General features: G+C 52.3%; 1 protein-coding gene across 4 annotated transcripts in view; it reads left to right on the top strand.

Annotated features, from left to right (window-relative positions):
- SYNJ2 (synaptojanin 2) overlaps positions 1–14,322 on the top strand; it is a 103,966-nt gene that overhangs the window by 72,963 nt on the left and 16,681 nt on the right. For all 4 annotated transcript variants that reach the window (XM_044924049.1, XM_006075702.3, XM_044924050.1 and 1 more), the window contains 7 exons: positions 146–295; positions 397–562; positions 4,043–4,234; positions 5,614–5,698; positions 6,816–6,956; positions 8,611–8,803; positions 11,791–11,949. In XM_044924049.1, coding sequence (XP_044779984.1) covers positions 146–295; positions 397–562; positions 4,043–4,234; positions 5,614–5,698; positions 6,816–6,956; positions 8,611–8,803; positions 11,791–11,949 — 1,086 coding nt within the window. The remainder of the gene's footprint in view (positions 1–145; positions 296–396; positions 563–4,042; positions 4,235–5,613; positions 5,699–6,815; positions 6,957–8,610; positions 8,804–11,790; positions 11,950–14,322) is intronic.

Below are 14,322 nucleotides of genomic sequence, written 5' to 3'. Positions count from 1 at the left end.
CTGCGAGGGGGCCCTGTGCTCTGAGGGCGCAGAGTCAGCCCCATAATCACTGAGTAGGAGCTCCTGGGGGGTGGCGCGTGGTGGTGTACCCTGGGCAGCTTCCGGGGGGCACGTCCGTGACCGCTGGCCCCTCCGGCTTTCCCAGGTCCTCCATCTGCAGCTTGAGAGCCTCGGGCTGAACTCAAGGCCCATCACTGACCGCTTCGTGGAGTCCTTCAAGGCCATGTGGTCTCTGAATGGGCACAGCCTGAGCAAGATGTTCACGGGCAGCCGGGCCCTGGAGGGGAAGGCCAAGGTAGGGCCATGCCTCCGGGGGCGGCGGGTGGGCAGACGGGCGGGGGCCCAAGCGGGCCCCTCTCACGGCTGTCTGTCTGTCCGTTGTCTGGCCGGCGGCAGGTGGGCAAGCTGAAGGACGGGGCCCGGTCCGTGTCTCGCACGATCCAGTCCAACTTCTTTGACGGGGTGAAGCAGGAGGCCATCAAGCTGCTGCTGGTTGGAGACGTCTACAGTGAGGAGTCTGCGGACAAGGGGAGGATGCTGTTGGACAACCCGGCCCTGCTGGGTGAGGGGCTCCCACTCGCCTGGAGCTAGGTTGGGGAGCATCCGGCTACCCTGCCATCCAGAGGACGTGCGGTGGGTCCAGCCAGCCTGCCCACCCTCACATAATCCTAGATGGCAGGTGGCAGGCAGCCCCTGAGCGAGCTTCTGTGCTCAGAACCTGACCCTTGACTCTCGCTTGACCCGTCTCACAGTGTGACCAGCTGATCTAAACAACCAGCTGCCTTGTCTCGTGTGAGATGCTCAGCCAGGTGCAGCTGCAAGTGGAGGCTGAGGAGAGGCTCAGGAGAACACAGTCATTTCCCTCACAAGTCCTGGAGATGCCGCATGAGGCCACGTAGAGAACCCCCGGGTGGTCAGGAGGCAGAAGGGCGCTTAAGCCATGGTTATTATTGGGGTTTTCATAGCGAAGGCTGGGTGGGGTAGACAGTGTGGCACTGGCTGGCTGGAGTAACTCTGGAGCTTTGGGCTACAGCCGCGGGCTCTATGTGGATGGTTGCTCAGCTGTGTCTGACTCTGCAGCCCCATGGACTGCAGCACACCAGGCTTCCCTGTCCTTTACTATCTCCCAGAGTTTGCTCAAACTCATGTCCATTGAGTTGGTGATGCCATTCAACCACCTCATCCTCTGTTGCCCCCTTCTCCTCCTGCCCTCAGTCTTTCCCGGCATCAGGGTCTTTTCCAATGTGTTGGCTCTTTGCATCAGGTGGCCTAAGTATTGGAGCTTCAGCTTCAGCATCAGTCCTTCCAGTGAATATTCAGGGTGGATTTCCTTTAGGGTGGACTGGTTTGATCTCCTTGTTGGGAGGACGTCGACTCCAGGGAGTTGGGGCTGGAAAGAGGAGGCGCAGCTCTGGACTGGTTGTGTGCACGAAACAGGTTCTGGCTGACTCTGAGACCTGGCTTAACCCCAGGAAGAGCAGTCCCTCCCCACCCCGAAGGTCGAGCTCCACAATATACAGAAGATAAAATTGTTTACATGATACCAGCTGTCACTCTGGTTTCCGGGAGCCTGTTCTTCTGCACTCATGGAAGCATTCACGCTCCTTCTCTGTTAGTTTGGACCGTTTTCCAAACCGAGAGGCTGGGAGAGATAGAGTGGGCTCCCCAGGAGCTGATGTCTTTGAATGTTAACTTACTCCAGGAATCTTTCTCAGCTAGAAAGGGTTCTTGGTCCCATCGCCACATGTCATTTATAGGCATTCTCCCCTGAGGGTAATCTCCTGTTTCTGTTATGACCCGGGACCCTAGAAATCCTGCAGTAGGTAGGCTGCCTTCCACTCTTAGGGACAGGACTGTCGTGGTTCCCTCAATAGCTAGAGGTTTCTTTTCTTTTTTTTGAAATTAGTTATACTTGACATATTAGCTTCAGGTGTATAACATAATGATTTGCTATTTGATGTTGCAGAATCAGTTCAGTTCAGTTCAGTCACTCAGTCGTGTCCAACTCTTTGCAACCCCATGAATCGCAGCACACCAGGCCTCCCTGTCCATCACCAGCTCTTGGAGTTTACCCAAACCCACGTCCATCAAGTTGGTGATGCCATCCCACCATCTCATTCTCTGTCGTCCCTTCTCCAATGCCCTAACCAGCATCAGGGTCTTTTCAAATGAGTCAGCTCTTTGCATCAGGTAGCCAAAGTATTGGAGTTTCAGCCTCAACATCAGTCCTTTTAATGAACACCCTGGACTGATTTCCTTTAGGATGGACTGGTTGGATCTCCTTGGAGTCCAAGGGACTCTCAAGAGTCTTCTCCAACACCACAGTTCAAAAGCATCAATTCTTCGGCGCTCAGTTTTCTTTATAGTCCAACTCTCACATCCGTATATGACTACTGGAAAAACCATAGCCTTGACTAGACGGACCTTTGTGGACAAAGTAATGTCTCTGTTTTTTATATGTCTAGGTTGGTCATCACCACAATAATTCTAGTTCACATCCATCACCACACATAGTTACAAAAGTTTTTTTTTCCTTGTGATGAGAATTTTTAAGATCTACTCTCAGCACCTTTCGAATGTATAATACGATGTTGTTAGCTACAATCATCACTCTGTACATCACATCCCCAGGTTGCTTCTTTCATAGCTAGAAGTTTGTACCTTTTGACCACCTTGATCCACTGCCCCTCACCCCCACCCCAACCTCTGGCAACTGTTCTCTGCATCTGTGACTTCATTTTTTCTTAAGGTTTGTATATGGGGATGTGTTGAAGATTCCACATAAAAGTGCATTGGGGGCTTCTCTGGGAAATTTTTAATGGCATCTTACCTCCCAGGGCTTCCCTGGTGGCACAGACATAAAGAATCTGCTTGCTATGCAGGAGACCCGGGTTTGATCCCTGGGTTAAGAAGATCCTCTGGAGAAGGGCATGGCAACCCACTCCAGTATTCTTGCCTGGAGAATCCCACGGACAGAGCAGCCCAGCAGGCTCGCAAAGAGTTGAACACAACTGAACGACGAACAGTTTCACTCTCCCCTAGAGCAGGGGTCCCCAACCTCCAGGATCTAACGCCTGATGATATGAGGTGGAGCTGATCTAACAATAATAGAAATAAAGTGGACAATAAATGTAATGCACTGGAGTCATCCTGAAACCACCCCACCCCACCCTCGCCCTGGTCCATGGAAAAACTATCTTCCACGAAAACCAGTCCCTGATGCCCAAAAGGTTGGGGACCACTTCTCTAGAGCCGGTAAACATTATAGGTTTGTGGAAAAGAAGGGGAAACCAGCAGTTTTCCTTATAAAGGTGTGTAACTCTTATCTTAGAAATTTTTGGAGTTTTTGAAAAATTGGTTTGCCCATGCTGAAAATGGCTTCACACCCCTATTCTACTTTTATTCCTCCATTGCTGGGGAAATTCCCGTTTGGCTTCTGATAGGCAGGGTGATGTTTGTGTCAACCCTGGAGACGAGGCCACCTCAGGACAAGTGGAAAGAAGCTCTGAGTGGCACAGTGCGTCTCATTTCATAGCAGAGTGTATGTGATGGAGATTTGGGTTAAGTGCCCAGTTTAAAAAATGGAATATATTTTGGCCATCTAGAGGACAGACCTGGTTCAGAGTAATGATTTTTTAAAGGCTTGAGTCTGGGGTACCACACTTGGACTGGAAGGTGGGGAATGCAAAGTGGGTGTCAGAGCCGAAGTTCCATGTGGGAAGTTGCAGGGTGCCCGTTGATGAACTTCCCGTGGGATCGTGGCGTGACCGCGGAGGATGCGTGTCCCTGTGACCTGACGTCACAGCCCGTGTGGCTCTGCTGGGGGAATGGTGTGGAGGGGACATTGTAGCAGAAGGGCCACAGGGAGGTGCTCTGCTCGTGGTGGGCTTTAGCCTCATCCTCATAAGGCCCGGCCACTGGTCCCTGTGGATGGCCTCAGCGTCCCTCTCCGGCAGCAGGCCTGGCTGGGTTTCTGGGGGTGTGGGGGAAATGCATGAGGTTTGGGGTGCAGACAGACATGCCCTTTCTGTGTCCCCGATAGTGACTCCCAAGATCCTGAGAGCCATGTTGGAGCGCCAGTCGGAGTTCACGAATTTCAAGCCGGTGCGCGTGGCCATGGGCACCTGGAACGTGAACGGTGGGAAGCAGTTCAGGAGTAACCTGCTGGGCACGGCCGAGCTGGCCGACTGGCTGCTGGACGCGCCCTCGCTGTGCCGAGTCACCGGACCCCCGGGTGAGTGCAGCCGGGTCAGGGTGACGGGTGTAGACCCCCCTCGCCGCGGGCCTCGCCCACAGGTGGGAAGTTGGGTGTTTGGCCTTCTCGCTCCTTAGAACATTTAGCAAATGCTGTGGTCTGACTTTGCAGAAGATGTCTGGCAAGTTACATATGTGGCACCTTTTCTTTTCCAAGTGTTTGGAAGGGTTACCCAAGTGGTGAATCTCTGTTTTCTCTTCGCACATAGATTTTGCACTTTTTCGGTTTTGATGACTAGAACCCTCGGGCTGTAAGAAGTGAGTGAGATGCCAGACCTGGCCCATGCCTTGACCCAGAACACACACCCCTGCCTTTTCTCAGACCCCCCTTGTTGACATGTGTTTGCTTCAGCAGTCATGAAGAAGTTGTGTCCCCTTTTAAGAATAAAATAATTGTGAGGTTGGACACCTCACCTTTTATCCTATGTCATGCAAGATAATATTTAATGGCCTCAGAGGTCAGGATCCAAACACGTGCTTTTTCTCTGAGAGTCAGCCGTTTATCTAGGCCTTTGGTTTTTCTCCTGCTCACCTGGGTTCTGGAAACCCGGTTCCCTGCCTGCCGTGTGCAGTGCTGGGAGGCGTGTGGGGCACTGCACTAATGTGCCTTGATGACAATCAGAGCCCAGAGCCCTGTTTCCACTGTCTGTGCCCTGTCTGCGTGGGGCAGGGGGCAGGGTACCGTAAGGACATGGCTCGGAGTCACGGGGATGGCTTAGGGCTCGTCGAGAGGGGTGTGGCTGGTGGCTGCAGGGCTTCTGTTCACCGAAGGCCACTCGTTCGAGGAAAGAAAGAGCTGAACAAAGAGCTGGTGAGAAGCCCCTCTGCTCACTCTGCTGTCTGTAAACCGGCATTTCTGGGGCAGACTTCATCAGAGCGGGTCCATCCCCTGACCCTCAGGACACCAGCGCCCTGGGAGAGGACCACAGTTGGACATTAACCCAGAGGGGCTGGTCCAGGGCTGTGAGGGTACTGAGGGCCACACAGGTTTGAGCCAGTGCCCCCCTCCCCCCGGAGCTTAGGGCCTAGCAGATTGGGGTGGGGCAGGTTGGGCCGGGGGCAGGTCTGCTGGCATGGAAGTTATGAGTCCAGGCACTTTCCACATGTCCTCTGACTTCACGACCACCCTTCAGGGTGACCATTAAAGTGTCCCTTTTGAAGAGCAAGCCACAGAGAGGTCAACGATGCTCCTGGGATGCAGGCAGGGAAGGGCCGTGTGCACAGTGGGAGCTGGAGGGAGGTGGGCGTGTGCTTGCCTGTGGCCAGGAGGGCTCGCCCAGGCCACGGGGCTCTGGCCTTCGAGTCGGCCGCACCGGCCCTGGTGGGTCTGACTTCCTCCATCTTCTGCTTGTTCTGCAGATGATGGCGGCAGCCCAGCTGACATATTTGCAGTGGGGTTCGAAGAGATGGTGGAGCTGAGTGCGGGGAACATCGTCAACGCCAGGTGGGTGGCTGGGCCTGGGGTGTGGGGTCCTGAGCTGGGGTGGCCACTAACCTGCGACCCTTGGTGCTGCCCGAGTTCCTGAAGTCCTCCCAGACGTGCTCCTCCCTGTTCCTCTCTCTGCTGATTGAGGGGCCAGAAGGAAGGGTGGGGGAGACTCTGTGCTCCTGGGGCTGCCTGGCCCGGACGGTTGAGTCACCAGCTGCATGTGGTGTGTGTGAGCCCCGAGGGTGTGGGCTGGGCTGGGCGGGGGCTGACTCATGTTTCCTGGGGAAAGATGAGAGAGGGAGAGGTGTAAGAAACCCGTACAAAGGAAGGAAAACCACTGGACTAACATTTGGTGTGAACTCAGCATGGACAGTGGAGCCTGGTAGGCTGCAGTCCATGGGGTCGCTGCGTGTCGGACATGACTGAGCGACTTCACTTTCACTTTCACTTTCATACATTGGAGAAGGAAATGGCAACCCACTCCAGTGTTCTTGCCTGGAGAATCCCAGGGACGGGGGAGCCTCATGGGCTGCTGTCTCCGGGGTCGCACAGAGTTGGACATGACTGAAGCGACTTAGCAGCAGCAGCAACAGCAGCTGGACTCTTTCTTTCCTAGTCCATTGTAAAGCACTTTCTGAACGAATAATAAAACCTGGTTCTATGGAGGTCTAGTGGTAAAGAACCCACCTGCCAATGCAGGGGACCTAAGAAACTCTGATTTGATGCTTGGTCCAGGAAGATTCCCCTGGAGGAGGAAATGGCAACCCACTCCAGTATATTCTTGCCTGGAGAATCCCACAGACGGAGGAGTCTGGTAGACTACATATAGTCCATGGGGTCACAAAGAGTCGGACAAGACTGAAGTGACTTAGCGCGCACACGTGGAGGTCTTATGAGTAAGGCCCTGAGCTGGGTGGCAGGTGGCAGGGGTAGAGGTGATGTGCGGAACACAACCAGAAACACACAGATAGTCCTCTGTAAGGATTGAGGCTCAGAGGGCCCTGATGCAGGCGTGCAACCGATATGATGTCAGTTTGGTAAAAAAGAACCAGCTCAGGGCTGGAGGAGTCTCCAGGTGGGAGAGCCTGCGTCCAGCTAACTGTGAACAGCATCACTGCTTTCTCTCCTCCAGTACCACCAACAGGAAGATGTGGGGTGAGCAGCTCCAGAAGGCCATCTCGCGCTCTCATCGGTACATTCTCTTGACTTCGGCACAGCTGGTGGGCGTCTGTCTTTACATCTTTGTGCGTCCGCACCACGTCCCCTTCATCAGGTAAGAACATTTCGTTTACAGACATCTGGGGGAACCCGGGATTCTTTTATTCCCACTTCCTTTCCCCTGCCCCCCACTTCCTGCAGCAGGAATCAGGACCTGCCATTATTTTAGTCAAATGTAACACAACCCCCAGGGAAAAACCAGGCTGAATAGAATATTGTCTAGTATTTAAAAAGCCTCAATGGGAACTTCTAGCTCAGGAAGCTGGACCCTTTTTGGAGCAGTGTTTGACCCTCGCTGTCAGCCAGGCTCAGTTGGGTGCAGGGAAGGGGTTCCTTGCTGCAGTGTTAGACAGGAAACCTCTGACCTAGAGCTGGGTAACTCATCAGGAAATGAGTTGTTGTCTCTTTTCAAAAGAATTCTACATTTCAAAAGATGTGTGGGCAGAAACTCTCTACCGCTGTCACCCTGTTACTCAGTCTCCAAAGTGACAGCTTTGTGAATGTCATGAGGCGAAGAGCCTTGGAACAGGATGTCTTTTAGGAAAGGGCGTGTGTGTGTGTGCACGCACATGCATGCATGTGTGTTTTAAGGTTGGGAGGAATTCCCCTCCCACAGCTGTCTCATAGCCTTCCCTTGCTCCCTGGTCTTACTCATGTTGTTAGAATCCCCGCCAGTCTTTCTCTTTGCCGATACCTGGCATTGAGCTGGCCTGACCCCTGAACCCAATAGGGTCACACAGGTTGTGCATCTCCTCGGAGGTCAAGGACCACAGACTGCCCGGGGCAGCACCTGGAGAGCAAAATGCTCTGTGTTCCTAATAATCTCTTCTGTGACCTCTGGGAAACCTTCCGGTTTGTGTCCCCCGTGGTTGCTGTAACAGCCTGGCAGTGTCCACAGGGGTGGGTAAAGGTCGGTTGTGGTTACAGTGAGGCTGCGGTTGGGGTCGGGATCTGAGATGGAACACGAGGAAGGGGTCCGTGCCGAGGGGCTCTGGGTTTCTCAGGCGCCCACTGAGGTCCCGACCCCGGTGTCCTTGGCCCCGAGGCCCTCCAGCCTCGGGCTGGGTGAGCGCGCACCCTTGCTGGCAGGTTACCTCGCACCTTGTCTGTCGGGCGCCAGTCCCAGGGAGCAGGTGGAGGCTCCATGGTCCTGTGGACCCGCACACTCCCTTGCGTGCATTGTAAGTCAGCATCTTAACACCAGCAGGCCGCTGCTTGGCGGCCACCCCCCTCCACCAGTCCAGCACAGATAACTGGATGGCTCCTGTTTCTTAAACATACGTTGATTATCTGAGGGCCCCTCCTGTACTTTGCAGAAAAGCTGTGTAGGATTCAGTGGCTGCTTCTGCTGTATCTGGGAGACCAGAAGCAGGTGGTGGGGGAGGTGATTCAACTCCAATGTGCTTCGTGGGTGCTTGTGTGAGCAACCTCAGACAGAGCTGGGACCACAGAGAGGATACTCCTGTCTGCCCCAGGGGGCTGCCCCGGGGCGAGGAAGGGAAGGGGTGACGTGGAGTGGATGGTGACGTGGGTCCCCGTGTGGCCTGATCCCCGGTGATGGGAGCCTCTGAGCGGATGGTGTGGGGGGTTCTCGGAGCCCCCAGCCCCAAGCTGCCACCAAGTGGCTCGTCTCTGTAGCAGAACAGCGTCTGCTTTTCCTTCAGAGGCACTGGGAAGACCCCCCACCGTGTGTGCATTCTCTGTTCCAGGGACGTGGCGATCGACACGGTGAAGACGGGCATGGGAGGGAAGGCAGGGAACAAGGGCGCCGTGGCCATCCGCTTCCAGTTCCACAGCAGCAGCTTCTGCTTCGTCTGCTGCCACCTGACGGCCGGGCAGTCCCAGGTGAAGGAGCGGAATGAGGACTACAGGGAGATCACCCAGAAGCTGAGCTTCCCCATGGTGAGCAGGGCGGTGGGTGGTGGCTGGGTCCCTGCCCTGGTCAGCCCCGCCCGGTGTTCTGAGCAGCTGCAGGAGGGTGGGGCACATGGCTCTAGGAGCATCCCTAGCCTGGGGACTCAGCTTTCCAGGTGGGGGAAACCAGCCAGGGAAGTTGAGATAGAGGTGAGCGGGCGTCCAGCCCAGGAGTGCTGGGTTCCCCCTGAATCTCCGTACCTTGCTGAACACGCTGATACACCCTGCGTGTTCTTATTCTAAGGTAACTGCGTGGAACTGGGAAGGAGAACCCGTGTGCTCTGTCTTAAGTTGGTAAAGAACGTTTGAATCCAAACCCAGTGTACGATTTGGTTTTCCTGAGACTCACACTCACCTTCTTGTGGCTCAGAAAAGAATACCCGGTTTCGAAACCAGTCCCTTTGGGAGCCCCCGGATCCTGGTCTGGTTTCTTGGTTGCCAGTATCATGCATCATGCCGCCCTCTAGCGGGGGTTCCAAAGTTTTCATTCTGAAGCCATCTCTGCGAATTCAGATTTGAATGTTTTCCTTTCTATGTGAAGATGATGGCCAGCCCCCTGCAGACACACCTGTTCCCCAGCAGTGAGAGTAGACTTCAGCCGTTCCTGCCACGGATTCTGTCTGAGACACGGCTGGGTCACAGAGCTCTTCTGTGTAAGGCCAGATCCCTTAAAACTGACATACTGTTCACGGGCCTGCACTCAAGGCAAGAATTCCTTAGTTTTCATGAAGAAGAGCTTGAAGTTGTTCAACAATTAATCCTTGTTGAAGCTTTTACTTCTTGGAATAAAAAGAAAGAAGTGAGTTGGGAAATTTGTCACTGTAGTTTCCCAGATTCAGTTCAGTTCAGTCGCTCAGTCGTGTCCGACTCGTTGCGATCCCATGAATCGCAGCACGCCAGGCCTCCCTGTCCATCACCAACTCCCAGAGTTCACCCAGACTCATGTCCATCGAGTCAGTGATGCCATCCAGCCATCTCATCCTCTGGCGTCCCCTTCTCCTCCTGACCCCAATCCCTCCCAGCATCAGAGTCTTCTCCAATGAATCAACTCTTCGCATGAGGTGGCCAAAGTACTGGAGTTTAAGCTTCAGCATCATTCCTTCCAAAGAAATCCCAGGGCTGATCTCCTTCAGAATGGACTGGTTGGATCTCCTTGCAGTCCAAGGGACTCTCAAGAGTCTTCTCCAACACCACAGTTCAAAAGCATCAATTCTTTGGTGCTCAGTTTTCTTCACAGTCCAACTCTCACATCCATACATGACCACTGGAAAAACCATAGCCTTGACTAGATGGACCTTTGTTGACAAAGTAATGTCTCTGCTTTTCAATATGCTATCTAGGTTGGTCATAATTTTCCTTCCAAGGAGTAAGTGTCTTTTAATTTCATGGCTGCAGTCACCATCTGCAGTGATTTTGGAGCCCAGAAAAATAAAAGTCTGACACTGTTTCCACTGTTTCCCCATCTATTTCCCATGAAGTGATGGGACCGGATGCCATGATCTTCATTTTCTGAATGTTGAGCTTTAAGCCAACTTTTTCACTCTCCGCTTTCACTTTCATGAAGAGGCTTTTGAGTTCCTCTTCACTTTCTGCCATAAGGGTGGTGTCATCTGCATATCTGAGGTTATTGGTATTTCTCCCGGCAATCTTGATTCCAGCTTGTGCTTCTTCCAGTCCAGCGTTTCTCATGATGTACTCTGCATATAAGTTAAATAAGATTTTGTAGGACTAATATTTTCTTTTTGTGTCTGTGTAACTTAAAAAAAAGTAAAGTCCAACCCTTCTCACTTGAAATGTGCTATTTTGAAGTAGCAAACATGGGGCACAATTTCAATAATTAAAGAGTTGATAATAGAGCTTTTTTCGGTAGAAATATTGAGGGTACCCATACTCTATACCTGTGCTATTCAATAGAGTAGCCACTAGCCACAAGTAGCTATTTAAATGTAAAATAGATAAAATAAAGCCAAAAGCCCTCAGTCACACTGGCCGCATTTCACGTGCGTGGCCCCATGTGGCTGGGCTTCGGACAGCTGAGGTTCAGAGCCTTTCCATCACTACCGAGCATTCTTTTAGGCAGGGCTGCTCCACATGGTTCTTTTATTGGGCTGTGATAATTTCAGTCTTCTGTCCAGAATATTGTGGGCCGAGGGGAGTGGAAGTACCGCTCAGTGTAGTGAACAGAAGCAGGTTCCGCGGCATGGCAGATCTGAGCTCATATCTTGTCTGTATCATGTCCTAGTGGTGTAGCCTTCAGCAGAGTTTCTGAACTGTTTTTTTTTTTTTCTTTTAATCTGAGAACCAAGAGTATGTGCTTCTCAGGGCCACTGTGAAGACAGGGCAGCCCAGAACAGAGCCCAGCATTGTGGGCGGCGGATACTGTGCTGCTCTTGTTGTGATTCCTGGGTGGGGGAAGGGGAAGAGGTCTGAGATCGACAGGGCTGCCCTGGATGCGGGCACACAGCTGACTGCGCAGGCTGAGGCCTGGGGGACTGATCAAGGGGAGTGATGGAGGATCAAGGATAGAAATGTATGAAACCCACCAGCTTTTACAGAGTTGCATGTCCTGAGCGTTTATACTTATTTTCTTAAACCTCATTCTCATAACACTGAATATTTGGGCCCTTGTTGTTAGGATACAGATATAACGAAGCAGGGGTACAGCCTGGCAGCCGAGATCTGATGGGCAGAGCGAATACTGGCCATCATGCGCCTTGTATTAGGGATGGCGCTTTCCCCAGAACGCTCAAAAACACTATTTAGAATGTAAAAAGTAAGCCACATGCAAGGCTATCGGCAGGTTTTTATGGCATTAGTGAAAAATGAGATGCTTTAGCAGACTCTTGTTTTAAAAATAACATTTTAAGAAAAACATATCTGCCTATCTTCTGTATAGTGAATTTGTTTTCCCCCCTCTCCCACATTCCTTGCAAGATGGATCAGATCATCAGGATTTCTTTCTTTTTATGACTTAGGGAAGAAACATTTTCTCTCACGATTACGTGTTTTGGTGTGGTGATTTCAACTACCGCATTGATCTCACTTACGAAGAAGTCTTCTATTTTGTTAAACGCCAAGACTGGAAGAAGCTTCTGGAATTTGATCAGCTACAGCTGCAGAAGTCAAGTGGAAAAGTAAGTTGTGCTTTTGAAATAGTTTTTAACACCTGCTCCAGAGTGGAGTGTGCATGTGTGTGTTCTACGTTGCTTCAGTCCTCTCCGACTCTTCGCGACCCCATGGACTGTAGCCGGCCAGGCTCCTCTGTCCATGGGATTCTCCAGGCAGGAATACTGGAGTGGGTTGCCATGCCCTTCTCCAGGGGACCTTCCCCACCCAGGGATCGAACCCGCGTCTCTTCTGTTTCCTGCATTGGCAGGCGGGTTCTTTACTACTACCGCCACCTGGGAGCCCCCAGTGTGGAACAGCGTCTACTGAATGTACACGCTCGTGTTTGCAAATTAAGCTTCATGCGTGGATGTAACTGATTCTGATATGGTAGAAAACGTGCCCAGCATAAGAAGCTAGAGGTGTGTGAGCGTCCGTCCACACTCGTGTCCTGCTCCTACTTTCCTGGCCACAGTCAAGGTCTGTGTCTTCTCGTGGCCAGAGGGGCTGTCGCTGTATGAAAGGACACTGGCTACACACAAGCCACCGGAGGGGCTCAGGGTGATAGGAGCCTCTATGCCCCGGCTCCGTGGCTGGAGGGGCAGGAAGCCGTCCCTTCCTCCTCCAGGCAAGCTGAACCCTGGTCCAGGGCTTCCCAGGGAGTAAGTTTGAATCCAAGCTGAGTCAAACAGCCCCACATCAGCCTCTGCGCACACAGCTGGTGAGGATGGTGGGTCTGATGTACACAGTCCAAATACCCTGTACTCTGGCTGAGGCTCGTAGGAATGGCTGTATGTCAGGCACACTAAACCAGCAAGTGACATGCTAGACTCTGCTCAAAGCAATTCATTTTGGTGATATCTCTGTTTCTTGTTAGTGAACATGCTAACATTCATTTAATACACTGTCTAATACACTTCACACACCGACTTGTACACATAGTTCTCAAGACCATCCTACAGATTAGGTATTATACCCATTTTATAGATAAGAAGACGGAGGCCAAGGTCACATAACATATCCAAGATCACAGAGTCAGTACACAGAGCCATGATACAGCCCGAGACCATCAGAGTTCAGCTCAGACTTGCCTTGTGCGACCCCATGCAAGTTTTTAGTGCCTCCTCAGGTCACAACGTAACAGGGAAGATTCAGCTATAGGATCTGTCTTCAGTTCAAGATCACACTGGCAGGCCTCCACATCTCAGCACCTGTTTACTTCCTAGCAGGATGGACTGAGGGGGAGGGAAGCGCAGCTAGTTCCATACACCTAGTGAAAGTGCAGCGGGTTAGATGGCGCGAGCAGGGAGGGCAAGACCCCTTCTGCAGCAAGATCCGGTCATTCCTATGGGTTTTCTGTCGTCCCCTCGGGGACGTGGGTCACTGGGGATGGCCAGAGGGCAAAGGGACCTTCACGGCCTTTCTGTTAAAGGTCCTTCTTCCTTCCTCCTGCCAGTGTCCTCCACACCCTTCCACTCGAACACCCAATGTCTGTTCCCGGTCTGCCCACAGCATCAGGGCTGGACCAGGGTTAAATGAAGACGGAGGGGAACTGGGCTTCTGTTCTGAGCCGCTCCCTACCTGTGTTGACTAAAAAGACGCGCAACATGAGAGTTGTGGATTAAGTTTTATTTGGGGCAAAATGAGGACTGCAGCCTGGGAGACAGCATCTCAGAGAGCTCTGAGAGACTGCTCCAAAGAGGCAGTGGGGAAAATTCAATATATAAGATTTTGGTGAGGGAGGAGTTCACTGCAATCAAGCGCTCACTTTACAAAAGATTTTCTGCTAGTCACGAAGGGATTTAGTGATTTTGTCAATATGAAGGGATGCAAGGATTGGGATCAGGAAATCAGTTCCTGAAAATATCTATCAAAGACCAGTCCCACTGGCTTCCCTGGAGCACCGAGTGCCTCACTCTCCACCCTGAACCCCCTCAGTTCAGTTCAGTTGCTCAGTCATGTCCAGCTCTTTGCAACCCCATGGACTACAGCACACCAGGCCTCCCTGTCCATCACCAACTCCCGGAGCTTGCTCAAACTCATGTCCATTGAGTTGGTGATGCCATCCAACCATCTCATCCCCTTCTCCTCCTGCCCTCAATCTTTCCCAGCATCAGGGTCTTTTCCAGTGAGTCAGTTCTTTGCATCAGGTGGCCAAAGTATTGGAGTTTCAGCTTCAGCATCAATCCTTCCAGTGAATATTCAGGGTGGATTTCCTTCAGGATGGACTGGTTGGATCTCCTTGCAGTCCAAGGGACTCTCAAGAGTCTTCTCCCTGAACTCCCTCAGGGGGTGTTGAAGGTCAGCAGCTGCAGCAGCACAGAGCTCAACCTGCAGACGCAGATGGGAAACGTCCTTGGCGAGCACTGATTTGCAGTTGACAGCCCCCTTGGTTTAGTTAA

The sequence above is a fragment of the Bubalus bubalis genome, chromosome 10 (assembly GCF_019923935.1).
Source record: "Bubalus bubalis isolate 160015118507 breed Murrah chromosome 10, NDDB_SH_1, whole genome shotgun sequence".
Lineage (NCBI taxonomy): Eukaryota > Metazoa > Chordata > Mammalia > Artiodactyla > Bovidae > Bubalus > Bubalus bubalis.
This window is presented reverse-complemented; position numbering and strand designations above follow the sequence as displayed.